Source organism: Ambystoma mexicanum, chromosome 7q (assembly GCF_040938575.1).
Source record: "Ambystoma mexicanum isolate Mex_15411 chromosome 7q, UKY_AmexF1_1, whole genome shotgun sequence".
Lineage (NCBI taxonomy): Eukaryota > Metazoa > Chordata > Amphibia > Caudata > Ambystomatidae > Ambystoma > Ambystoma mexicanum.
In genome coordinates this window covers 1,076,799,453-1,076,825,760 of record NC_090941.1, presented here as the reverse complement: position 1 = coordinate 1,076,825,760, position 26,308 = coordinate 1,076,799,453, and the positions used below count along the sequence as shown (strand labels likewise).

General features: G+C 46.3%; 1 protein-coding gene across 1 annotated transcript in view; it reads right to left on the bottom strand.

Moving 5' to 3' along the window:
* CPAP (centrosome assembly and centriole elongation protein) overlaps positions 1–26,308 on the bottom strand; it is a 291,067-nt gene that overhangs the window by 161,367 nt on the left and 103,392 nt on the right. The window contains exon 11 of the mRNA XM_069640446.1: positions 3,006–3,102. Within this exon, the coding sequence (XP_069496547.1) occupies positions 3,006–3,102 (97 nt within the window). The remainder of the gene's footprint in view (positions 1–3,005; positions 3,103–26,308) is intronic.

Below are 26,308 nucleotides of genomic sequence, written 5' to 3'. Positions count from 1 at the left end.
CGTCACAGGCCCGAGACAGCAATGCTAGATCTTAAATCCACCTTAGCTAGCATAGCTGATAATAATCAAGCTGCTCTGCTCATGTTATTAGACCTCTCCGCAGCCTTCAACCTAGCTGATCACAGCTTACTGGTGTCAAGTTTCGGAGAGCTCACCAACTGCTCCGTAATTGCATCCAGATGGATTGCCTCCTTTCTGGGTCCCAGAATGGTGAGGGTCTGTCAATCTTCTCCAATGTCTCAGAAATGCGGAGTTCCTCAGGGCTCCTGTCTATCGCCTCTGCTTTTCAATCTCTACTTCCGCCCCCTTCTTGACCTCTTAAACAAATTAGGAGTGCAATACACGAACTACGCTGATGATACTCAGGTGGTCATACAGATGAGTGGCTCCTATAACAGCGATACAGTAACCATCAATAAAATATACAAAGCCATACAAGACTGGATGGCCTGCAATTCTCTTGCCAGGAACGACAAAAAAACTGAACTCCTCATCGTGGCATCTAAAAACACTCGGGCGAAACTCGACTCCAAATATGCTAGTTTCCATATTGCCAACAATACCATTCTTGTCCAGAAGAAAGTCAAGACCCTGGGCGTCGTTCTTGACGAAGAACGCTCTATGAAGTCCCATGTCTCCAGCATTAAATCTAGCTGCGGTCTCATAAATAAAAGAAATAAAATAAATAAAAGAATAGGCTATATTCGACCATTCATTTAGGAAGTAAACTGTGCCCTTCTGTCCACTGCATTGATCAATTCAAGATTGGATTACTGCAACAGCCTTCTAGCGGGCACCACAGCCTCCAACATCCAATCATTACAAGTGGCTCAGAATAATGCTGTGCGTAATATTTTCAATCAGTCCCGTCGTACACACATCTCCACTTTCAGAAAAAAACTTCACTGGCTTCCCGTTAAACATCGGATACCGCACAAGATACTGACCACGACCCACAAATGCCTCAGCCTCCGTAGCCCTACTTACTTGTCAGCCCGTGTTAGCATTAAGCCCAACACGAGGAACCTTCGTTCTTCCTCTGCCACTATTCTCAAGCACCAAAAAATACAGGACAGCCAAATTTGGAGGTACCACTCTTGATGCTCAAGGTCCCCTTCTATGGAACAAACTTCCAGCCCAGATGTGGCAGATTCAGGACTACACTGTATTCAAACGTGCTGTAAAAACCCACTTCTTCAATCTGGAATAATTCTTTGACCCTTCTTCTTTCTTTGCCATGTGTGTCTGTTTGTTCGTCCAGTTTTATGTGCGCCGTGAGGCCTACAGGCATGTTGGCGCATTACAAGAACGAAAAATAATAATAATAACCAGCCGCAGAGTTCCCGGTGAAAAGGTACGGTCCATTCCTTTGCGGTAAAAAGTGGTGAGCGTGGCTATCCGGCCGCCGGGGTGCTTGGCCTGTCGTCGGAAAGTGGTGAGGTCGTGCAGCAGGGCTTCACCGGTGGTGTCGTCGGGTTGCAGATGGCTCAGCTTCTTACTCGTCGGATTCTTGGTCCTGTGGCAACGTCTGAAGTCCCAGTCCCAAAGGCCCTGCTTTTATGCAGAAAAACCCCCATTCATCAGCCTAGCTCTCAATCACACATGCTAAGTGGTGAGCTGGGCGGCTCACCACTGGGCCAATCAGAGCAGAGTGTGACTTGAGTTGACAAGGCAACTCAGTCCAGGGTGCCTAATCCCCCCTCCACTCCTCCTATGGAACCTAGAAAGAGTGGCACCACTTTGGAGGGCTTCTGTGGAGAAGCCCGCCAAAACAGTGGAACAAAGGGCCCAACCTTGGTCAGAGCTACAGAGGCGAACACAAACGCCATTTTGGAACCGAGTTCTGGCAAAAAATACCAAATTAATATTAAATAAATAAACCAGCGATATGTTCAAGGCTACGTTAAAAAGTGGTAGCCTCGCACAATGGGAAAATCCCATAGGATTATATTCGCGATCGAATATAAAAAGTAGTATCCACTGCCACCAGCCAGAAACTTGTCAAGGGGGGACGGGACAGTGCCCCCTTGGGAACAGACCTAGGGGCAATCGAATTACCCCTACCAGTACGTCCACAATATGATGGTTTGTACTGGTTCAGTTCACTATTTTGGACTAGAAAAGCCAATGGTGACTTTACATGCCCTGTGAGACAGTAGTCAGTCCCAGGGTATGGAGTCTATGTTTGGGGGTCACTATGACACCCCTGTGTTACTGCACTGAGGGTGCTGTGTAACACACATCAAAACACATGAAGCCCTATGGAGTAAAAGACCCCATAGCCCATAAAACACATCAAAAGTCAAAGGACACACTCAGATCATGCCTAAGAGTGGGAGAAAAGGAGTCTCACTCTTAGAAGGAGAAGAAAATAAACCCCAAAAATCCAGCAAACCTGCTGGGGGACTCACTAGGTTTGGGAAATTAGCCTTAACAGAGAATTCTCCCTAACACCCCTGCTGTGCCTAACCAGGGCTAAGGACATAGCCTACGGAAAACATTAAACACAATAGTCGGTAGAACACGTCCACTGCCACCAGTCATAACTAGAGGGTTGTCTCTGTGACTGTACACAGGAGTAGAGAGAAGGGGGATACCAAGTATCCCCATGGCATACCACATAAGCTGGCGTGTGCCAATCTCTCAGAATACAAAGTTTTAGGAGAGATACAAAGTATATCTCTATCCTTAAGAACTGCAGTTACTGTAGGATAAATAAAAGAATTTCAAAGAAGATACCAAAGGGTTACCAGAAACGTTGCCCTTAAGGAGCTGTGTGCTGCAACAGTAAAATACAGATGCCATAGAGATGTGTAGGAAAATAGACTCCATAGGACAAGTAAAACAGAGAGCACAGTTCCAGAAGACAGTGAAAGAAAGAAAGTGAATAAGTGGAAAAAGTGCTTGGGGACTCAGTAGGAGAGTGGATGAAGCATACAAATGATTAACCAAACTAACAATAAAGATCGAAGCCTGAACACACGAACATTAATCATTTGTAGTACCTTTGGTTGTAGAGGGCATCCTGCTCGTCATTTTGATGTTCTTCTCTGAGTGCAGAACCGGAGATGGAATTTGACTTTTAAATACACTGGTTGGAGTCTGCAAACATATAAAAATAGGTGTATGTTCTGATAAAACAGGACTCAATATAAAAACAGAGTCCTTACATGTAAACACTTCAACTATAAGGACAAAGAAGGTTTACGTTACTTACCTGTAACTATTGTCCTCCAGCATGGGCCTGGCATGGATTCACATGCTCATGAATATTCCCAGTTGTCAGGCTGGGAATCGTCAGTAAAAAGAAAAAACAGTTTCACTTCCACTTTAAAACGGTATTTCTCCTCTAAACCAATCACTGTGTTAGAAGAATTCTCATGTCTGTGCTAATTCCCTTCAGCCTTAGAGACCCCCAGCTCTTTTTCTGGACTTGGGACTTAAAATTTAACCCAGTGAGTGAGACCTTTTTCTTACTCTCTCATGTGTTTTTACCTGATTTGGATTTTGTGTTTTCACCGTTTTTGGAGTCTGACAAACTCCATAGGCTCTGCTTTTTGTACGGTGACACAGCACCTTTGGTGCAGTGGCTCTGAGAAGTCCTTTGGATTTCTCTTAAGGTTTAAATACCTTTTCTTGTGTGTACTACAGTTCCCAAGAATAGTAAATTGAAATTGACTTTACTTACATTTTCTCTTTGTAGGTCCAGCAGACGCCATCGTATGTGAAGTGCTGGGGGTTACTTTGTAGCCCCTTATCTTACTTTCTCATTTAACATTTGTATGTTACCCTCCCTACTTTAAATGGCTGGTGGCAGTGGTTTAATTTTTCCTACCATTGTGCTTTTCTACCGCAGACTGAATCCTTAGCTGCAGTAGAGCACCCACGGGGGACTATTTTGTCAAAAGGGCCCCTGACGACTTTTTTGCCATTTTTGTCATTTTCAGTTTGTGAGGTCTTCTTGGGTTTTACTGGAGTTAAGACAGGTTTGATCCCTTTGTTTGTCTTGCCTTTGGCGGGCTTCAGCCTCAGCCCTGAAGCCCGCCCCTGGCTCTAATGGGTCTGGAAGGACAGGATGGGAGGGAGGGTCCCGAAACTCCCGTCCTTTGTCTCTAGGAATGCCTGAATGCAACTAGCCCTGATTGGCTGGCTAGCTGTCCTTTCAGAACAGCCACCCTGCTGGGTGATTGATAGTCTAGGCTGTGCATGAATGGAAGAAACCTGCTTAAAAGGAGAGGGTTTTGGCACTAGAGAGAGTCGACCACTAGGAGAAACACCTGAAAGAAACCGTGAACGATGCTTGCTGCAACCTCCTGGACGTTTGAATTGCCCGTTGAGGCCCTGCTGCTGTGCTGAAACTCCTCTTTCACTTTGACAGAGAAGCTCTGGAAGGAACAACTTCTGCCCATGGGTTAGTGGGACCAACTAACCATGAGACAAACTCCACTGGACCAGCCTCCCCGACTTGCTGTTCCTCTCCATTGCTTCGGAAGCCCAGTGCCAGGGGTTGAGTAGCCATAGTCGAGTGAAACTTCTGAAGCGGTAACAAATCCATCTCGAAGCTCCAGGAGTCTCCGAAGGACCCTCCAGAAGCAGGACGACCAGATTCAGAGTCCCTTCTCTCGAGTGCCGAAACCAAGGAGTGAAGAAAGCCCAACCGATATCCGAGACAGTGCTGTTAGCTAAGCGCTCAAATCGCAAAGTGCCACTGAACCGAAAAGAGCCCGTAGCTGCCAACGACCTCCCAAGTACCACCGCAGGAGCCCTCCAGACATCCTCCCTCTCGTGCCCATGACTGAGGCTCAGGAAGGCGGGTCTGCACCGCTGTAGCAAGACAGAATCCAGCTGGACCACTCTTCTTCCAACCAGAGGTACTGTCTAGGCTTGGGGTACTTACCTTATTGCCTTTTAGCTGTGCTTTTCTCACTTGGGAATTGCATTGGCTTACCTTTTAGAGTTGATTCCAACTCTCTTTTCACAGTTTGTGACCCTACAAGTGATTTTTCTACAAACTCTCTAACTTTGTGCAAGACTTTGATTCAAGAAGTGCCTCAGATCCATAGACTGTGTTCCAATTGACTTTGGCTGTCCTGGCTCCCGGAAGACTCTCCTAGGTTTGTCCCCCATAGGTGGTAGCTTGCTGGCAACTGTTACTGCTGGGAAGGGCTTATTTAGAAATCAATGGAAGATTTTGTTGCCCTCACATATACTGAGAAACTGTCTAACCTTTTTCCTTCCCTAACCTTTCCTTTCTGCAACCTCAGAATCTGCTAAGTATAACCAGTGTGATATATAAATGCTATTACTGTCCTTGTGATTGCAGTAACCTCAGGGTGTAGGAATTGTATAAGAAGCAAATGCAAAGATTATCCACCAACTTGTTTTGATTCTGAAAAGTATTTTTAATGTATATTTACATCATTGACACAAAGTGCCTTTTTAAAGAATGCTTATTTAAAAAGCTTTTTTTTAAATATGTTTTTATTAACCTTTTCATTTTTATATTCAACACAAGACATTTGCAATACTTGTTACATTCACAGTATTCTTCTGCAGTCTTCTCATGAAACAACCATGTTACGAAAGAAAGAAGGAATATGGAGCATTGTTCAACTGGAGTCTTGCGTTTCGACCCCCCGTTACCCCCTCCCAACCTCCCCACAACCCCCTATACCACTCATAACAGTTTATTAGGCTGAAAAACAGGATTCATGCGTAAATCAACGATTAACTTATACACATTGACCTTGCAACATGCACTATTGACATATTCCCTTTCTCTTTATCACAAGTCACAACACCAAAAAGCAATTCAAAGTTTAGGTAGACGATTGACAGGCAGTGTGGGGCACTGCCCCTAGCTCTACTTGTTGGCTGCTATGAAGATCAATACCCAATCAGTCCGTGGACTCCCAATGTTCAGTGTAATATTCTAGGAAGGGCTACTATATCTCCAACATTTCTGCGTAATTCGTTAACGGCAGCCTTAAGGCTTTCCATTTCATATATGGCGTGTGCCTTCAGTAACCATTCCCTTTTTTGAGGGGAGAGCTGCTGATTTCCATTTAATGGTTAGGCATACTCTAGCTGCTAGCAAGATGTTGCGTGGCAAATACGTCAATGATTTGTATGTTTCCTCATCTCCTGAATCCACACCAAATAACACTAGAATGGGTGTCAGGGCCCTGTGAACCCAACCTATTGCTCGGATCCATCCCAGCACCTCCCGCCAATACACCTGGACCTTATCGCATTTCTACCACTGGTGCCAGTAATCACATCGCTCCTTGCATTCCCTCCAGCAGTATCGAGATATCCCGGGGAACATTTTGGATAGCCTAAGGGGTGTGTAATAGCACCTCATCAGTAGTCGAGTATTGTGCATCTTGTATTGCATGGAAACAGACGATGACCATACCGCTCTATGTATACTATTCCATAACTCTGGGTGAGCTTCTATGGCTAAGTCAGCCTCCCACTTTTCTTCTGACTGCGGGCGCAGACTGTGACCCCCTTGTAATGAGTAATTTATACATTCTTGATATGAGGCCTCTCGGTACCTGGGAGGTGCTTACAATGTGCTCAAATGGTGTCAGGGAGCGCTTTAGAGAGTCGCCCCACCTAGCGTCATGCAAGGCGCTTCTTAACTGGAGAAAGAGCATAAGGGGGGGGGGGGGACATCTACGCCCTGCAGGTCAGTTTGCAATTCCTCTCTGGTGGTAAACACTTCATTTTTCCATAACTGTCCCACCCGGCTAAGACCTGCCTCGTACCATGGCTGAAATCGCTGGACAGCACTTAACAAGTTTTTAATTGGCGGAGCCCAACTACAACTCAGAGGCGAGGGCCAAGTGGTAACTCCTTGCGTGGCTCGAGATGGGCGCCAAGGAGCCGACAGCACCTTGAGTATGGGGTGTTCCCTGATCCTCCGTGTCATGGCTGACATTGGGACCCACAGCCACTTTCCCAGTGCGACTGCCGCGAAAATGTTGTTTTTTATTGCCACCCACTGTTTTTCGGGATTTTCCCCACAGGTGATCCGGGAGTACCCGAAGTTGCGTTGCCCTGTAGTATTCCCCTAGGTCTGGAAAACTCATACCTCCTTCTTTGGATTGGATTAATGTTGAGTATGGGATCCTTGCTCTTTTATCAGCCCATATCTTAATATGCGCGTCACCTCTGCCAGAAAGGATTCTGGGACCAGGACAGGGAGGGACTGGAACAATAATAAGAACCGTGGGAGAATATTCATTTTGATGGCAGTAAAACGTGCTGCCCTTGTGATGTAATTTTGAATGGCAATCCATAGTGGAGTACAGTTGGCTTCAAAAAGGTTGGGGAGGGAGACAGTAATGTTTACACCCAAGTAACGGACGGAGTCAGTATGAACCTGGAAGTTCCAGTTTGCCTTCAGCCGTTGTAACAATTCGGTGCTATTTCGCAGGGGGACAGCTACTGTCTTTTGTAGGTTGATCCGATAACCCGATAGGACCCCATAACGTGACAGTTCTTGCAAGAGAGTGGGGATAGAAATAGAAGGTTCAGTGAGGTATAGAAGAATGTCGTCAGCAAACATTGCTATGTATTCCTTAACCCCCCCCCCCTCCCCGTGGGATTCCTCTAATCATGCGGTTGGACCAAATAACCTGAGGGAAGGGCTCCATCACGAGGGCGAAAATAAGAGGGGAGAATGGGCAACCCTGCCTTGTACCTCTAGTAAGAGTGATGGGGCGATGAAACTCCATTGATCGAAACCTTGGCTTGGGCAGACCGGTATAAAGCCTCTGCTCCCTGTATCCAGGCAGCCCCTAACCCAACCCATTTAAGAACAGTGCCACTCCACCCGGTCAAATGCCTTTTCGGCATCCACTGACAATAAGAAGGGGTCATATCACCCGCTTCTCAGAGTGTTGCCATTAGGTCAAGGGTTTTCCTAACGTTGTCTGCTCCTTGCCGGCCTCTTACATACCCCACTTGGTCGGAGTGGACTAGTTGAGGGAGAACCTAGGCGAGGCGGGAGGCTAATATGCTGGAGTAAATTTTTGCATGTACATTTATTAGGGAGATTGGCCGATACGACGCACAATCTGCAGAGTCCTTCCCTTCTTTGGGGATTACAATAATGATAGATTCAGTGAAGGATTTGGGGGCCTGTCCAGTTTCTAGAATGGAGGTAAATAATTTGGCGAGAAAAGGGGCAAGTGTGTTGGAGTTTCTTTTATAAAAGGCTGGCGTAAATCCATCCTGTCCCGGAGCTGAGCATGCTTTGAATGCTGAGATTGCTCCCTGCACCTCTGATGCAGTGATGGGGGCCTTGAGCATATCTAGGTGTTCTTTGATTATGGGAGGGCGTGGCAGGGTGGCTAAGTAGTCCTCTACATTCAAACAGGCGCCATTGTTCTCCGTAGTGTATAGCACCGAGTAATATTCAGAGAAGCGATTGACTATGTCTTGGGGATTCATGAGTGGGTCACCCAATGCATCCTTCACCTTGTAAACTGCTCTGTCCGCTCTCTGTTTGCGAAGTCTATTTGCCAGCATTGTGTGGGCCTTGTCGCCTTTTTCAAAGAATCTCTGCTTGAGATATTTAAGCTGAGTGAGAGCCTTACCATTCCATATGTCTTTAAGTTCTCTCATTTTTCTAATTTTCAGTATGGTGTCTTCATCATTTACGGATTGCTCCCTAAGAGTATGTTCTAGACGAGTGATGTCCCTTTTTAATTCCTTCTCTTTGAGCAGCCGGAGCCTCTTCTTGGCCGCACCCTCTGATATCAGGATTCCCCTTATGGTGGCCTTCCCTGCTTCCCAAACTGTGTTCAACAGCATACCCTCTGTGTCGTTAATTTCAAAGTATTCAGTAATGGCCTCGGAAAGGGATTCTCTAAAAATTGGGTCTCTACACAACAGGTCATTGCACCGCCACCGGCGGTCCGGGGTAGGGAGTGGGCCCAGGTCTAATTCTAAGGTACACAGATCATGATCTGACCAAGCCACAATCTGGATGGATGTTCCCAGAATGTCGCTTTCATTTTCAGCCCCTAATAAAAGATAATCAATTCTGGAAAAGGTGTGATGTGGGGGTGAAAAGAAGGTAAAGGATTTTACTCCGGCGTGAGTCACACGCCAAATGTCTATCAAGTGGTGTTCTCTTAGCCGACTCGAGAATCTGTCACCCTGGAGGCTGCTTGGAGGTAAGGTATTTTGTCGTGCAGAGTGCCAATCGCATTCGCGGTCAAGGACTACATTAAAATCTACCCCACAAATCAATGTAACCTCCCTCCATGTTTCAATAAAGTCAAGGAGGGGCTCAATGAAGCTCGACTGCCCTTGGTTTGGAGCGTAGGCGGCACATAATGTAATAGCACAAGTTCTTAATTTACCTTTCAGTGCAACATACTTCCCGCGCGTGTCCCTGTGTATGCGGCCCACCTGCAGACCCAGTGACCTGCGCAACAGAATGCCCAGACCACCCTTCTTTTGTGGACCGGAAGCCCAGATTGCGTCCCCTATATCTTTTCCAAAGATCCTTCTCTCTTCACCACTAATATACTTCGATTCCTGAATGAAGAGGACATCTAATTTGGACTGAGCGAACTGTCTCGGGAGTTCAAACCCGTGATGTTGAGGGAGCCTAAGACTATGCCATCGGAGCTAGCCATACTCCGAAGTGAGGGTAATAAGCACTGCAACATCGCTCTCCTGACCCTTTTGCCCTGTGATAAGGCTGAAGTCCAATTGCCATGTTGTGTAGTGTGTGCGTAGAATCCGTATATGCCGAAAGCTTGATGTCTTGAGTGGAAAAGTGAAACCCGCCCCCCCTCCCCCTACCCCTCCCACCATGTGAGCTGCTGTTGAGCGCATTCTCACTAAAAGAAAATAAAAAAAAAATTTAAAAAATGTGAGACGCCCTTAGTGAAGAAGGGCCACTACGGGTGGACCCCTCTCCGGGTCATGATTTATATTGCTACTTGTGTGTGGAAAGAACAAGAAACCATGTTTAACTAGCAGGAGGAACCTTGTGTTATCAAATACACATAACTTTCACCAACTTCTATAACAATTCTGTGAACATTCTGTCCGGAGAGTCTGCGTCCCCTGTGAAACAACCCAACTCAGACCTTAACAGTAAATATGGAGGGGAGACCACAAAGCGAGACCCTCAGGGGGTATTTAGACGTATATATTTCCACTTCTGCTGCGATCTCCCACGTCTCGATGGTGTACTTTTTACGTCTTTGCGGGGGCCCGATGGCTCCCTGCGAACCTCTACATCCGGACCTCCTGCCGATTTTTGAAGATCGTGACGAGCCCGCTCAGCTTCCTCAACGGAGGTGATTCTGAATTCCTCCCCATTGTACGTGAACGTGAGGGAGAAGGGGTGATCCCACCGAAAGCGTATGGTTTTCTCCTGTAGCCAACCTGTTAGTGGGCGGCAACCCCTTCTTTTCGCCAATGTCATTGCCGATAGGTCTTGGTAAAGTAGAATCCGCGAGCCTTGGTATTCTATAATGTCTTTGACTCTGGCTTTCTGCAGAATGTCTTGTTTTTGGGCATAGTAGTGGCACTTGGCTAGCACAGAGCGGGGACCTTGTGGCGGACCACCCGCCCTATGCACCCTGTCGAATTTGAGCACCGGGGCGATGTGTCGTCATAAAGGGATAAGATAAGAGCCTTCACCTTACTTTCCAAACTGGAGGGAGTCTCCCCTTTATCCTCCTCCAGCTCCATATGCAAATGTTCAATCTCCTTTCACCATTCTCCAAATCATCGAGCTTTGACTCTACATCTCGCTCCTTCTGCTCCAAGTCTATGAGTCTGGCTTCATATTGCATAGTGGATACATCCACCGATTGCTGATTGTTCTCAACCGCCTCTAGACGATCCTCGATCTTTGCCATCTTTGCCTGCAGATCGGAGACCGTTTCAGTAAGACTGTTTTTCATCAATCGGATCTCCCCCATTAGGAGGCGGATATCTGATTTAGTTGCGCTGTCTCCATCATTGCCCAGAATGTCAGATCAGAAGAGCTCTGAACTTCCTCCATCTCCATGGGTGTGCCTGCGCGCTAAACTCACGCAGTGCAGCTAGGGTGCACGGGTCCAGTTTCGGGTTTCGGTTTAGGGGTGGGTGGGGGGTTTACACCTCCTGCTCTGTGCCTATCTTCCACTGTCACACCTGCCCCTGGAGTTGTTCCTGTCCACAATTTCACTTCACTGCGCTGTCAGTGTACTGGTGCCGACCTGTCATCCCAAAGGTGGAGATCTCCTGCTAAACAGTGGGGCTTGCTGCGTGTTTGGCGGCTTTCCTTCACAGGAAGGCAGAAGGTTCAGAATGCGAGCCCTGTAGCAGTGAGGCCTTTAACTGGTGGGGTCTGGTAAGCCACAGGTCGAGTGCCTTCTCAGATGGTGAGAATAGAAAGTTAGGAGGGAAGATCGGAGCTTGGTTTAATGCAGTGCCACTTAGGGTTGAAGGGAGAATAATGTTCCTAGCATGAGGCGGAGGAGGACAGTGGGGTATTTCGTGCAGCCCGATTTGTTGGGTTTTGACGAGGCTGAGGCGAAATATTAGAAGGTGTCTGCGATGCTGGCTGTATTAATACGCGTCTCTAGGATGTTTCTCATAGGAAAGCGTTCACCAGAGCTTTGAGGCGGCCTGGGGGGGGGGGGGGGGGGGGGGGGGGGGGAGTGACACCCCCACAGGTGAGGGGATGTAGGACTGGTGCGGGATGTTGCTTACCTGCTCAGAGGTGTCTACTCCCCAGAGCTTGGCCACACACCAGAGACCCCTCTGGCCCAGTCTCCTGGAGCGGGAGGTGTAATGTTCAAATGAAGGCTGCCGGTGGTGAGACGCCGCACGGGCAGACCAGGGCCCCAGGCTCCCTCTTGTGGATTGGAAGGGGGGGCCCGCTGCTGCTGGGTCCGCAGGCGCTCGACGCAGAGCGGATCGCCCGCACTTCGACTTACTTGGGGAGCCGGGTTCAGTCCGCACCGCCTCCTTCGATGCTTCGCTCCGTCTCGGTGTTCTCTAGGCAGTCGCGAAGCGGCTGCCACCGTGTCCTGCTGCGGCGGGGGGACGTTGGGGCTGCTTTGATGAGGAAGCACCTCGTGGAGCCTCTTGAAGAGCAGCACCAGCTCTTCGGCTTGTAACGTCTCCGACCACGCACCGCCTCCTCTCGCCATGGCCGCCGGCTTCACTACGGCAGCAGTACGGAGGGCGCGGGCGCCATCTTTCCATGTCGTACTTTCAGATGGGTTCAGGGGGCCACCGGGCGAACGTAGATTCAAGCGTGCCTCCTACACTGTTTCAGGGTTAGATTAGCACAAGGCTGCCAGGGCGGTACCTCTCGTTATTAAGTACTTTTCCTGGCTGATTTCTCGTCTCTCACGGGCACATATTTCACGGTATTTCCGACCCGGAGAGGGAGACAACGGTTCAGGTGTCCATCACGTCTACGCCCCCTGGTGGTCTCCTAAAAAGTGTTTTTAATTAAATAACGATTTATAACTGAAACCTTGAGTGCAAGTGTTACTTGCCTACTTTTATTTATGGATTTCATTTGTACAGCTCTACAGCTCACATTTACCCCTCTTGAATTAAGTCTGGCTGCTCACTCACTCTACCAACTTGTATAGTAAAGCACTATACCGAAAAGGTTGCGTAGCACTGCATGGCTGACTGTTGACTCCTCCCTGGAATCACTGTCAATGCAGTAGAACTTTGTGAAGGTGTGCGTGGACCTCCATGTAGCACCTCTAGAGATGTCCAACATGGGCACACCAGACAGGAACGCCGTCATCACAGCGATCGCTCTGGTGGTGTGGTCTTTCGGAAGGCCAGGCAGCAGTTGGTTCGCCAACCGATGAAAGTGGGTGATGCAGCCGGAGAGCCACCTTGAAATGGAAGCCTTGGACAAGGCCTTCCCATGATTCACAGGACCAACTTTTACAAGCAGTTGTGAAATTTTCCACAATCTTTCATGCATGTCACGTAGAACTTTAGGGCACGAGCAACGTTCAGCGAGTGCAAGTCAAGCAAGGATTTAATATAGTAAGGTGCAGAACTGTAAACACAGCACTATTTTTCAAAGATCCCCTCGTACATGACTGCACAAAAAACAGAGATGTTCGGTGACACACGCAAGGTGGAGAAGGCAGCACTAGAAGGGGAAGACGTGCTGTACATTGTTGGTTCATAGACAATTAATCAGACTGATGGTCAGGAGGACGCAGACTGCAGTTATGGGAGCTAGAAGAGAGACAAAAGGCCCAGGGATGGGTGGGAAACATGGTGATGAGGGAGTGCTACATGCACCAAGAGACACAGATTATTGAATTGCAGGGAGCTGCACCACAGGAAGAGAAGCAACTATGGGTACAGAGAGGATGCTCCATGTCTCCAACAGATGTCTTATGGCGACAAAACCACACAGGGAAAGTGGTCATGCCACTAGCATTATTGAAGACCGCATTGGCACAATTGCATTAGCCAACACACACAGGGAAGGAGGTCATTGCTACATGCATTTGAGGAACATGTAGCTGAATTTATTAGCAACTGCTTGACTTGCTAGCAGTTCACATCAGGGCATACTTTGAGAGTTGCGAGAGGAGCCATACCATGACTCATAGGTCCATTTCTGCATTTCCACGTGGACATGATGCAGGTTTGTCAAGGACACCGCTACATGATAGTGCTGGTCTGCCCATTCTCGAGATGGATAGAGGCTTGGCACTGTACACATGCCGATGCCCTTAGGGCAGCTAAAATTCTGGTCAGAGAAGTGTTCCCAAGATGGGGTTTATGTGAGGTCCTGCGGTCTGACAATGGGCCTCACTTCGCCAATGAGCTTTTTCAGCAAACCACAAACCTGCTAGGCATCAAACACAAATTCGCCTGTGCGTACCACCTACAAGCAAATGGGATGTGTGAACGCCTGAATGCACTTCTAAAGGAGTGCCTTGCCAAAACTCAGCAAAGCACCAAGACAAACTGGCTTCACGGTTTGCCTCTGGCACTATTTGAATTGCGCAACAAGCCAGGGTGCGACTACCATATAACGCCCCACAAGGTGGTGACAGGACAGCGCATGCATCTTCCCCTGACTCCTTCGACAAGAGCATGGAAAGATTGTGAAAACGGTGCAGAAGTGTTAGGGCAGGAAATGTTTGACTATCAATTCGCTGGTTTCTAGTGCTTTTTTCCCTCGCCAGATACAGCGAACCCAGGGCAGGCCTGAAGACAACGAAGAGAGAGACGCAGTAATCCTACGAAATTTTCTCCAGCGCTGGAATGTGTCTTGCTACACTGGCCCGGTGGTAATACTGGTCGGTAAGACTATTTGGAATTACTTGCATGACATCAAGCCCTACAAAGCCTCACCTGGCAATAGAGATACAGCAATCGACAGTGCCAATGTTGAAGATCTCGACAGACTAAGTGCGAGCAGATCTCACAGAGTTAGGGAGGCCAGGTCACTCAATGGTTCGGCGATCCCACTGCAGCAGAAGTAGCAACTGAGACACTTGTTCAGCTAGACGAATAGACAACTGTCTGTTTTCCTTTCTGCACACGCATGTCTACATGAAAGTAGTGAGGATTGCATACATTGTTGTCCTGATAATACCTCCCATTTCCAACCCTGAAAGCTTCATCAATCAATTTGTGCATTACATAAGGAGACCCAGACGATTCAGAGCACGATCGCCTGAAGCGCATTTGCTTATCTTTGGAGAGTATTAGGCCAAAGCATTTACACAACTTGAGAACGGTGAACTATCAGTGTTACCTACCTTCAGACACCCCTCAGTGAGAAAGATTTGGGAGGTGGTTTTTATTTTTGCATTAAGTGACTATTTACTTCGCGGAGCTTGAGGGTACTGAAATACTAAAAACTGTTTTTCTTCGCGATTTTCAATCGGGCAACTTCATCATCTCATCAGCTGCAAGGACCAGCAGCGTAAGCGGGTATGAAGGAAACAATGAAGCCGGTTATTATCATGGTGTTTATCGATTCCCAGTGGAATGGGTATTGTATTTTGAAAACTTTATACTACTATTGGCACTACTGCTGTACCCTCTACTAACATTACCCAGACCCAAGCAAGAAGGACGACCATGTCAGGTGGACGAGAAGACACTGCTGATAAGATGAGGAGAGCTAAGTGCAGTGTTGACACAGACATGGGAGTTGATATGTATCTCACGGACAGCACGAGTAACAAACATGTGGTACAAACACATGTCCAATGTAGGTAAGGAAACCACTGGGGAGAGCCGTTACGTCTGATCTTTAATCCCCTATGCCATGAGGGATTCCCGAACGTTCATTGGAACTGAAATACCTGCAGCAAGAGCACAGTGCCCGATATATCTCGTGATGGTGCAGATGCGAGGAAGATACCAAGGGCAGACAACAACATTGAGATGGTTGTCCAAAGGAATATTCCCATATGGAGATAATAAAAACACTAGACATGATGAACAATTACTGGCAGTTACATGAAGGATTGCAGTACATAACTGACGGACCTGAGAAGGGAGAGACAAAGGCTAACACTGAAGGAATTGCCATGTCTGTGGACAAGAGTAAAGGAGATCGGAGGAGAACCAGGATGCTGGGAAAAGACCTCAGATATTAGTGTATGGACGAGTGTACACTAATGATGGCTGTGTAGATGGAGTGGTGGGAAGCAAAGCACTGACACTGGCACAGTAGGCAATGAACAAGGTGCAGGAAGAAAATGACAAGTGCCTGAAAGAACGGGATACAAGAGCAAACTTGTTGACATGGGTGGAGAATGAAGCTGGACCAATGCCAATAAGTCCCCTGAAGAGACCAGCACTATGCTACCAGAACACGGGCCAGGTTGGTGAAATGTAGGATGCAAGACAATCAAACAGCTTCCAGCAATGAGAGCAGGAACGGCAGTACTGATGAATCACTACTGGGCGTGAGGATCAAAGGCATATGATAAACTTTAACCTGAGTGGGGAAGAGTATGCTCTTTGGTACACTAACATGTCTTCGTTAGTGGTGCCAAAGAAGGATGTGAAGCTCGATGATTTCCCGAAAATGGATAATAACAGACGAAAGAAGAGATTGATCAAGAGAACACCAACAGCTCAGACAGAAAAGGCAGAGAAGCAAGTTGGATTGAGAAGAGTGAGGAAATTCTTTTTCAGATGCATCAAAGACAGCCCTAATGAAATTCCAGCAGAACACAGATTATACAGCAGGACACACATATTCTTTGCATCAATAATGCCTGGAGTACAATAATACCTGGAGTACAGGCCTACACAAACGCCAAGTGGTTACAGATCACTCGTTGGCAGCCGATGTTAATAATACATTCCACAGTAAATGGGTTCAATGCCATAAAGGAAGAGCTCTGAGCAATGAGGTTGGTGGCACTCCATAATAGATAATTTCTGGATATCCTCACAGCGATGGAAGGAGAAGTTTGCGCAAAGTTAGGGAGTTACTGTTGCACATTTATAGCATACGACGAAGATAACGGGACTCTCTCAGATGCAGATGCACAATTGGCACAAATGTATGCGAAGATGGAAGATGAAACAAGTGGAACAGGAGCTGGCCAGCTTACATATGGTCATGGATGCCATCATGGCTGTCAGATGGACTGAAAGTGACAGCCGGAGCCCTCATACCGGGAGCAGCATCAGTGTGTGGGGTTAAGATCTGCATGGCAAAATGCAAGAAGACAGCAGAAGAAGCTATTGGAATGCAGATCCTGATGGAGGTTAGGCAAGATTGATGCCGTACCCTTTGGGTGCACTACAACAACCTTGACCTCCTGCCAATAGAAACCCAACCTTTGGTATAAGTCTGTACTAGACAGGTTGGTAGTGTGGCTGAGAGGGGTCAATGTACGCAGTAGGGTTTTTACACAGAGATTCACAGTGACAAGTATCCAAATGAACACTTGTACTCAAGGTTTCTTGATTAAACAATTAATAATTGAACAGTCAGTTTGAATAAGCCTTCCTAAGAAGGGGCAATATAACAGTAACACAAATACACCCCAAAAATACACACTCTTAGTTTCTCTAAATTATCAAGTACCGATTCGGGATGGCACACATACACTTCCTACAACCTCAAGTGACTTAAATAGCTAGGACACTGTAGACATTAATGTATCACTGGTACATTTAGAGCAAAACTAAGATGAGTGTCAAAGAAAAGGGATATTAGAATAAAACAAGAGATCACACAAATATTCTGAAGCATGCAAGTACTTTTGAATCCTCCAATGTAAAGTAAATGAATACTTTCCTGGTGGAAAGATAAAGCACAATGTCAGAGGCAAGAAGAGTCTTTCAGGGAGCCAGGCCAGCAAATGTTAAGTTAACAAAAGGTCTAGGTGAGCTGACGCACTTCTCTTAGTAAAAGTCTTGCACAATGTTTTAGAAGTCTTTGTAGAAAAAGTAGAATCAATGTATGGCCACAAGCTGTGAGACTAGTAAGGGGTAGAAGATGCAAGCAATTCTACAGAAGCAACCAAGACAAGTCTCAACCGAGAACAACTAAGGCTACACAACAAGAGGTAAGTTCTCTTAGACTGTACAGTACATTTGGTTAGAAGAAATTGTTCCAGCTGGCTTCTGTTCCTGCGCAGCTCTGCAGATCCTGTTCTAGGGCCTCAGTTGTGGGGACAAGAGGGAGGACTTCTGGGAACTCTGCACTGCAATGGGACGGTCAGCAGCAGCAAAGGGCAAACTTCAATTCAGTGGCACTTCGCGGTTTCAGCTCCTCTGCACTCTGCAAATAGCACCACTGTGGTGCTCGGCTACCACTTTGGACTTTCCTCACATCTGGGGTCCAGCACTCTGTTGAGGTGGCTCATGCTTGGTCAGTCCTGCTTCCTGGGAGTCTGGAGGATCTTCCTGGAGCTTGGGCCCGACTTAAAAGTGATGCATCCTGTTTGGTGTTCCTCTCCCTGGCACTTGGGTTCCAGCAGCAGAAGTACAGCCAGCACAGAGTATGTCCAAATGAGTTCACTGTGGAGTTGATTGGTCCCACCAACTCAAGGTGAGAAGTCGTCCTTGCAGGGCTTCTCTCATCAAGGCAAATTCGAAGCTTCAGCACAGCAGCAGGGCTTCACAGGGCAAACCAAAGGTCCAGGAGTTGCAGCAGGCGTCTCTTCCAAGTTCTTCTTCGGATTCCTTCATCCAGTGGTCAACTGCCTTCCAAGCCAAAAAGCCTTGCCTTTTATGCATGTTTCTCCCATTCATTCCAGCCTAGCTGTCAATCACACAGCAGGGTGGCTGTCCTTGCTGGACAGCAAGCCAGCCAATCACCTTTGGGTGCATTCCTGTAACCAAGGGGATTAAGCACAGGGAGTTTCGGGCACCTCCCTCACTTCCTGACAGACACCCTGGAGCCAGAGGAGGGCTTCACTCGTGTATTCCACCAAAGACAAAGCAAACAAAAGGGACCAAACCTGGTCTGGCGCGCAGAGTAAATCTCAGGAAGGACTTTCCCAGCAAGAAAATGCCGAAAAAAGTAGACTGGGCCATTTTGACAAAAATGGCACCCAACGGTGCTTTGTTGCAGCTGTGAACGCAGCCCGCAATAAAAACACACAACAGTAGTTAAAAGTAAACCACTGCCACCAGCCATTAATTGTAGAAAGGGTAACAAAAATGTTATATGAGAAACTAGGCAAAGGGGATACTAAGTAACCCCTCGAGCACCCTATTTTAAGATAGCATGGGCTGGGTCTAGAAAGTTACAAATGTAAATAAAGTCAATTTCACTTCACTGCTCTTGGAAACAGTAGTTTATCCAAGAGAAGGTATTTAAACCTTTGGGAAATCTAAAAGACTTCCCTGTGCCACTGCACTGAAGGTGCTGTGTGCCACAATGTAAAAATATGATGCCTATGGAGTTTGTCGGACTCCAAAACCAAAAGAAACAGTTCAAATCACAGAAAAATACATGAGGGAATGGGAAAAAGGGCTTACTCTCTCCAGGTTAAACATCTAAAGTCCTAAAATACAGCAATGGTGCTGGGGGTCTCTAAGGCAGAGGAATTAGCACATTTCTGAGAATTCTCCCTAACAGATGTGAACATAGGAGGAACAAAAGATGAGATTGGCGCAGAACGGGACAAGTTAAGGGAGAGGATTTTGCAGTGTGAACTATTTCCAGCAAGAGTGATCAGCCTGGACATGATCCGAAGTTCTATGAAGGGAAATGGGTCTGGTGCAACCCTGAAGGGGTATGCTGTTACATGCCCTGGTCATTTGATGACCACACAAACTACTATGGACACCTCAGAGGAGTAACAAAGATATTGCAGCCCAGAGCAGGAGGAAGGCCATATAAGGATGTGGTCGACAAGTCGACCAGAGGGGGGAATCGAAGAGGGATGGGCAAAATCACCCCTCCTCCCCCACCAATGAAGTATATGATGCGGAAGAGGATCCAACGATATCGTGAACGTCCATACTATTTCGTACCAATCCCTAGTGCTCCAACCATGGACAAGTACATCGAGAGGTACCCACTCAGCCAGCCTTACAGACCAGGGGCGGTGCAAACCCTACCCAGAGTGGATGAAGACCCTCAGGAGGTAACTAAGGAGACTTCAATTGACAGTATTGACTGAAGCGCTGAGAAGCCGAGGCCACGGACGTTGTTAGAGACACCACGAAGTAGCAGCGTTAGACAGAAAGCACACGTGCCATCCGCACAATGAAACACACATGCACTCGACTACACGGATGTAGTGTACAGGTACTAGCCCCCCCACCCTCTCAAGCTGACTGCATAGGAGAAAGACCCCACCCCCCTCAAACTGAATGCAGGTAACTGGTCGGGTTGGTTAATGACTAATATCGCAAAAATCAGAAATGTAGTGCTTTTCGGAAAAGCACTTTAAAGGCAATCTATTTTGTGGGGTCAGAATGTCATGCATACTAGAGAATATGTCAAGTAATACATGTTTATCATGAATTATCAAACAATCCAGATTCGAAATTGAGCAGGGGCCAAGTCTTGAGTAACACTAAGTTGGTCAGGCATTTCATAATTTGGTCAGCCATTTTTGATAAGAAGTCAGGCAACTTTAAAATGGATGCTTGAGCATACAAAATGGTTGATTTCTGCTAGTCATGATGAGATCAGTGGATAACTTTTTTTAACAGAAGTTCGTGAAGAGGCCACTGGTGTAGAAGGAGTTAGATGAAACCTGTTCAGACTGGGTCTGAGTGACAGGTAGGCCAACTAATGACAGGCAGGAAAAGGGGTTGTACATTGATCATTGCATTACCTCACCTTTCTAGATTGAATAAAAGGGGCAGAGAGCCCAGGGAAGTTGGGAAGTTGCAGAATGTTCTTCAGTATGCGGTTTGCTGTGTCCTGCTCTGCTGCAAAGAATAAACGGATGCCTTTGAAAATCCAGTCTGAGTGTCTTGATGTGCATCAGCCTCCCTTTCCTGATCACAGGTTGCCAAGACCCAGAGAAGGTGTTGGGACTTTCTGTTCAGCAGCTCTATAGTTAGAGGACAGATACACGTACATACGGTCATTTCTTTATTATTTTGTTACTAGCTTAAATGCAGCAAGGCAGAAACCGCAAGAGATCCTGAATGAATGCTTGCAGATGCTTAAATGCAATTAATGTTATGGAACTGCATGAGCACCTATGGAACCTGACAGTCCAGTGTGCCTAAATTATGGAAAATGTAGAATAGCACGAACGTGTAGAAGCCATGTTATGGCTTAGGAAAATTACAGCAAAACCACGAGTCCTCAGCGAGAGCTGAGACGAGCTGAATTCAGGCCGCACAGAGGAGCAAACTGGTGGGACAGGGCCTGCTGCCAAGGCCACTAGATAAGGGCAACATTCCATTCCCTGAACGAAAGTAACACCGGCACATCAAAGCAAATCATTTTCCAATAATTCAGAGCTGCAGAGGCCCAAATCATGGTCTCTGAGCATGTGACTCAGCCGACTCTGATGAATGGAAACCGATGCTTGGGAAAGAGGGGCAATCTCATGCCGCCAGACAGAAGCTTGCAACAAAGAGATTACATTGAGGACAAGTGTTCCATGATGTGAATGGGCACTCTCAAAGTCTAAGGTGGTGAACACAAGATACAATACTGACACATCGTCACTCTTATTACCGTGCAAAGTTACACCCAAGAGCTAAGAACCATTACGGATCCCAGGCCTGGGAAGAGCAGCTCTAGCCAATCACAGTTCAGGCCCTTAGGGGTGGGTCGAAACGGCAAGAACAAATGGTAAGACCCTCACACTGCAACACTGTGTAGAATTAGATAACTGGGGATGGGCCAGGCCAGCCACCTGGCATGCGGGAGCCAGTGAACTAATATGTATAGGGTCCACTATAGGTGGAGTACCACTCAATGGCAAATCCTAGACGGCAATAGGTTTCCTGGAGAGAGGCTCAGGGTGTGATGTCACTATGATGCAGCACCAGGACAAAACCAGCCTGCGAGCCAGAAAATGCTGAAGTTCCTGGATTTCTTCTATCCATGTACTGATCCCTGTTGGATTTGGCTATAATAAAAACACAGTTTGAACTTGCTGTCTGGACCTGCGTTCCTTTTGGGAGGAAGGTGTTGGGCCTTCCACAAGTTCTTGATTCCGCGAACTCCTAGTAGCCCCCGAACCTACCTGGGAGTTCATCCCCAACAAGGCTGCATCCTCGTGGCAGAGAAGCCAGTGTGTGTGCGATGCTCGAGCGCGCCGCCTTGTCTTGTTAATGACTCCAATCAAGCAGTCCCACTAAGTCAGTGCCTTGTCTGGGATTGCTCAAGGGAAGCCCTTATTTATATATTTTTATGACAAATTATAATCTGGATGATGAACTCTTGTATCACGCCCTCTCTTAGAATCCCCCTGACCCCATTGAGCCAAGAAGTAGGTTTGTTTTGCAAATTAAAAAGGTTTATTTGAAAAATTAAGCAATAGATAGATATCACACTTCTATAATAAATTAATATTTGATATCACACTTAGACATATGACAGTGAGTGATCAACAATGGATGATGTTATACTAGCACACTGGTTTAATTACTTCAGAGTAGTATAGAGGATAAGGTAGCTGAGAATGCTTTATACGGTACAAGGAAATGCAAGGTGGAAAAGAAGCAACACAGGAATAAACTTGATATGATTTCAGCAAAACATAATATAATCACTTTTCCCCTTTTGGCAATTCACCCCCCCTCTATGCAATGTAAGGAGGTGGAAGTAACACACACAGTCTTCAGGAATACAATCCCAGTACAATACGAATTCAGTTCCCCCCTAGCAAGCTTAGATCAAAAGGATGATTTTAAACACAGGCAAAGTACTTTAAAAGGTGGTATGCAAAGAAGGGAAAAATATGCTAAAAATTATTTTTATTCCTACTAGAGGTTCAGGGCGAGTGATGGCTACTTTAGTTCAGGATCACTTTAGCAATGCTCTATGAATGATTGTCAGGTTGCAAACGAATTTCAGCAAAGGAAAGCAAGGAGCTGCTATTTTGACACGTGAAGAAATTTGAGCCAAATCGCTGCACTTTTTCCGAGTGCGTCGAGCGCGATTACGGAAAAAGTATAATGAATAGAAAGTCGGTTTGTTGGAAAGCCCAGAATGTTAGCTTTAAAATGTAAGTTGAATCTCGCTTCTATCACAAACGGTTCAAGAGATACGGACGATTTTCTGGAGGTAGAATTTCAGAAATTAAATTTTAAAGTTTCAGAATGACAGATGACAGTTTTTCAGCTTTAAAGTCACAGAAGGACACACAATGCTATGGCGTTGTTCTAGATAGTTTAAAATAATCTAATTCAAACTATTTTAACCTAAGAGATTGGTTTTGCACAGTTCTGGCTGAGTACTCACACTATATTTGGACAGGAATGCGACTTCGTCACGGATCGGGTCAGGATTGGCTGCTGTTCTCTCGCCACTGGGTACTGGTTCTGCGCACAGCGATTTGGGTCAGCTCTCAGCGATCTGGTCTGGGTCTGGTCTCTCTGGATCTCTGGTCTCTGGTCTCTGGTCTCTCTAGATAATTCTGCCTTCTGGGTCTGCTACCAGTTCTGGCAAAAGTTCTTGGCAAAGAATTCAAACAGTTCGCCCGGCTGTTGAATAGTTTGCAAATGATTTGGAGGCCTGCTGAAAAAGGATTCAGCTTGTGGATTCAAGACTCTCTGCTACAAGTTCTGGAGTTAAGTTTGGTCTCTGGAGATTGATGGATTTGAAGTCTGGAGTCTCCCGGCAAAGCGTCCCGCAAGAAAGTGGAAAGTGAATGTCCCTGTCTGGCTTCCAGTGGCTCTTTTTATGTCTTTAGAAAGTGGGTGTGTGTGTAGCATAACTGAGCATGCCCCTCTCAACTTATCATTGGCCCAGTTATCCTCTCTCCCTTGATTGGGGGAACTGAGTTGTGAGTCAAAGTGATGAGGTAGGTTTATGGTCAGAGGATCCTCCCCTTGTCAAATTGCACACAAATCTATTTCTGATCCAAATACATATTTATCTATGTACCATTTTTCTAATATTATATGTCGAGTTAACATATTTTCTGTAGCACCAAACCATCCGATCCCTGTCTTTGTAAGATGTTGTGTCCACTTATGACAGAATTCTGCCCTTTTCATCCAGATAACAACCTCTAAACCGCACCAGGGATATGGGTTTCAGATGATAAAGTGTCAGATTTTTAACATGCATACATTTGGAGTACCAACCTTTTTTCCGCTACTATCCCCAAGAACATACCACAGAGTCCTAACACCTCTTAAAATGTGCACAGAAAATCACAAGAATGATGATGTTATTTATATAATTTTTACAAGTCCGCACTATGAATTATCCATATTTTTAAAATTATGCTCTGGCCCCGAGGGGTGTGGTTTTCCAAAGCACATGGTGGAATTTCTGGTTTATCCACTTCCCCCAAGCTCAGCTTGCTCACAGATGCAGTGCCCCTCCCCGTTTCCTTCCAAGAGGAAGCCATTTACGACCCCCCTAATTTAACATTTGCCTGGGCCAAGGACAGTGCTTTGTTTAGTTTCCTGAAGTCCCTAGGTGTCCCTCCCCTAATTCAATCAGAGAGGTGTCATCTCCTTTTGGCAGGGGCAGCAGAATGCAGCCAGGCCTGGGAACACAGCTGCTGATCAAGTTTCAACTCCTGTCGGGGGGGTAGTTGCCGGGCAGAATTCACTCTCTTCAAGCCAGGCTTCAGCCAAATGTCACTTTGGTTCCCAGTTTTCTACATTCAAACCAAACTTACAATTTTTACACATGCAGCTAGAACGCTGATTTGAAGTTCAAAACTATGACATTTAACAGTTGCAAAATATGTGACACTCAACAGTAGGTCGCTCATTTATATTAAACATTTAGATTTTAATATCTTTCAGTCCAATTTCACTTGAGCTGCTGACATCCACAGCTCAGCCAGTTTTGTTATAAACATTGTTTTGGGCTCTCTCTTTCCAGATTTAGTATGCACACAAGAATACATTCTGCCAAATGTCTGCTGGTGTTCAGTGAGATTTTTGAATATCTTGCAATGTTTAAAATAGGCATTTTTAGCTTGCATTTCAGAGAAACAAAGGTGATTTCAAGGCGCTTTTTGAGTCAACAGGCCCTGCTGTTTTTCATTGGGCACCGCCTTTTACCCATGGCGCTTCCGGTCCCTCACGCTCACACTGGTGGGTGGCAGGTCAGGTGACCATTTTGTTGTGCGCAAAGACTGCGCGTTTCTCCAGGATTCTGGCGCAAATGTGGGCTTTTCCGCCCTCTTGGGAAGAGAAACCAACTGCTCAACTATCCGGACATGTCATTTCTTGAACACTTTTCTTTTTGCATACATTGTTGTACCACACCATTTGTATTTAGAAGTAATGATTGGCAAAAGGTTTATTAGTATAGGCCCTTTTATTTTGATAAGACTCCACTAGGACTGTGTTATTGTTTAATGGTCGTAGCTTGCTCCCATCCTTAGATAGGCATTCAACTAACCCACTGACGTTCAATAAACACCCTTGAACTGTGATCACTTGTGTCGGTCTTCACTGTTTGATACCATGCCTTCCTTACAGTACCTTGGGTGGAGGGAGGTAGGACACTTAAAGCCAAACTATACACAGCCCATATCTAGAACCTTGGGCAGGCCGGAATAGTGGAATGTTTTGTTCATACAATGTGGGCTGAACAGGACTTCTAAATATTATGTTTTAGACATTTGTTGGCCAGTGCTTTTGGGTAATTAGAGTAGGCTACCCGAATGAGAATAAAGACAGACTCATGAAGCATATGGAAAGGACTTTTCCCCATAGGACCAGGCTCACCTGGGAACTGGTAACTCTTCTTCGAGTTGCCTCTACCCTGGCACAGTTTATATAGTAATTTGTTCCTATAGGTGTTTAATCCACCTTGCATTAAAAACACTTGCAATAAAAGGGCAAATCACCCAAAGAGAATCTGGTCTCTGGCCTCATTTCACAACATGTTTTCAGGGCTCAGTCAACACCAACTTTCTCTCAGCAATGTCAATTTCACCTTGCTATGTAAAAATGTATTACAAAAGGGAAAGCAAACTGAAACTCTGTATACAAGAGTGAGCGAGTGGCACTTGTTCTGCTTGCACCTTTTTGAGCGAGAAACTGTACAGGGGCATACGACAGTCGAAGGGAAGAGATTTATTTCTCCACCTATGCAGACTAAGAGTTGGTTGCTACCCTCTTCCCAACCTCACACTTTCTTGCAAGTTCTAGATAGTGGGTACGAAGGTGGGTAGTTCACAGAATCCAGTTTCTGTCAGTTAGGTGAAGGCCGTCAAACTTGTGTGCATCTGTGCAAGAAAACAGGCGCTGGAGTCCATGCCTAATTCAAGCACAGGCAAGAGTGTGTAAAGACCGTAAGAGAGGAAGTCAGGAGCATGGTTAGTAGGTGAATGCATCCAAAAGGTTTGGAATATTAAACAAAAAAAGTGATGGTTTGTAAATTAGTACACGGTTTGGTTGGTTTCAATAACTGGCTCACTTGGCTAGCTTGGACTGCTACTTTACTAACAGTTCTCGTTAGTACCTTAAGAATACAAAGTACACTCTGCATATCAGACTAAGAATCTAAAAGGTGGCAGCCTCATAATTTCAAAGACCACAGCCCCTAGCAGCAAGCAAAGGTGGCAAGGAAGGGCGATAACCACAGCTATCCTATCGCAGGTGATGTTGTTCATAGCCCCGTAGGGGATATCCTAAAAGCCTTAAACACAAAGTGAAAAGCATATGTCAAATTAAATGGGGT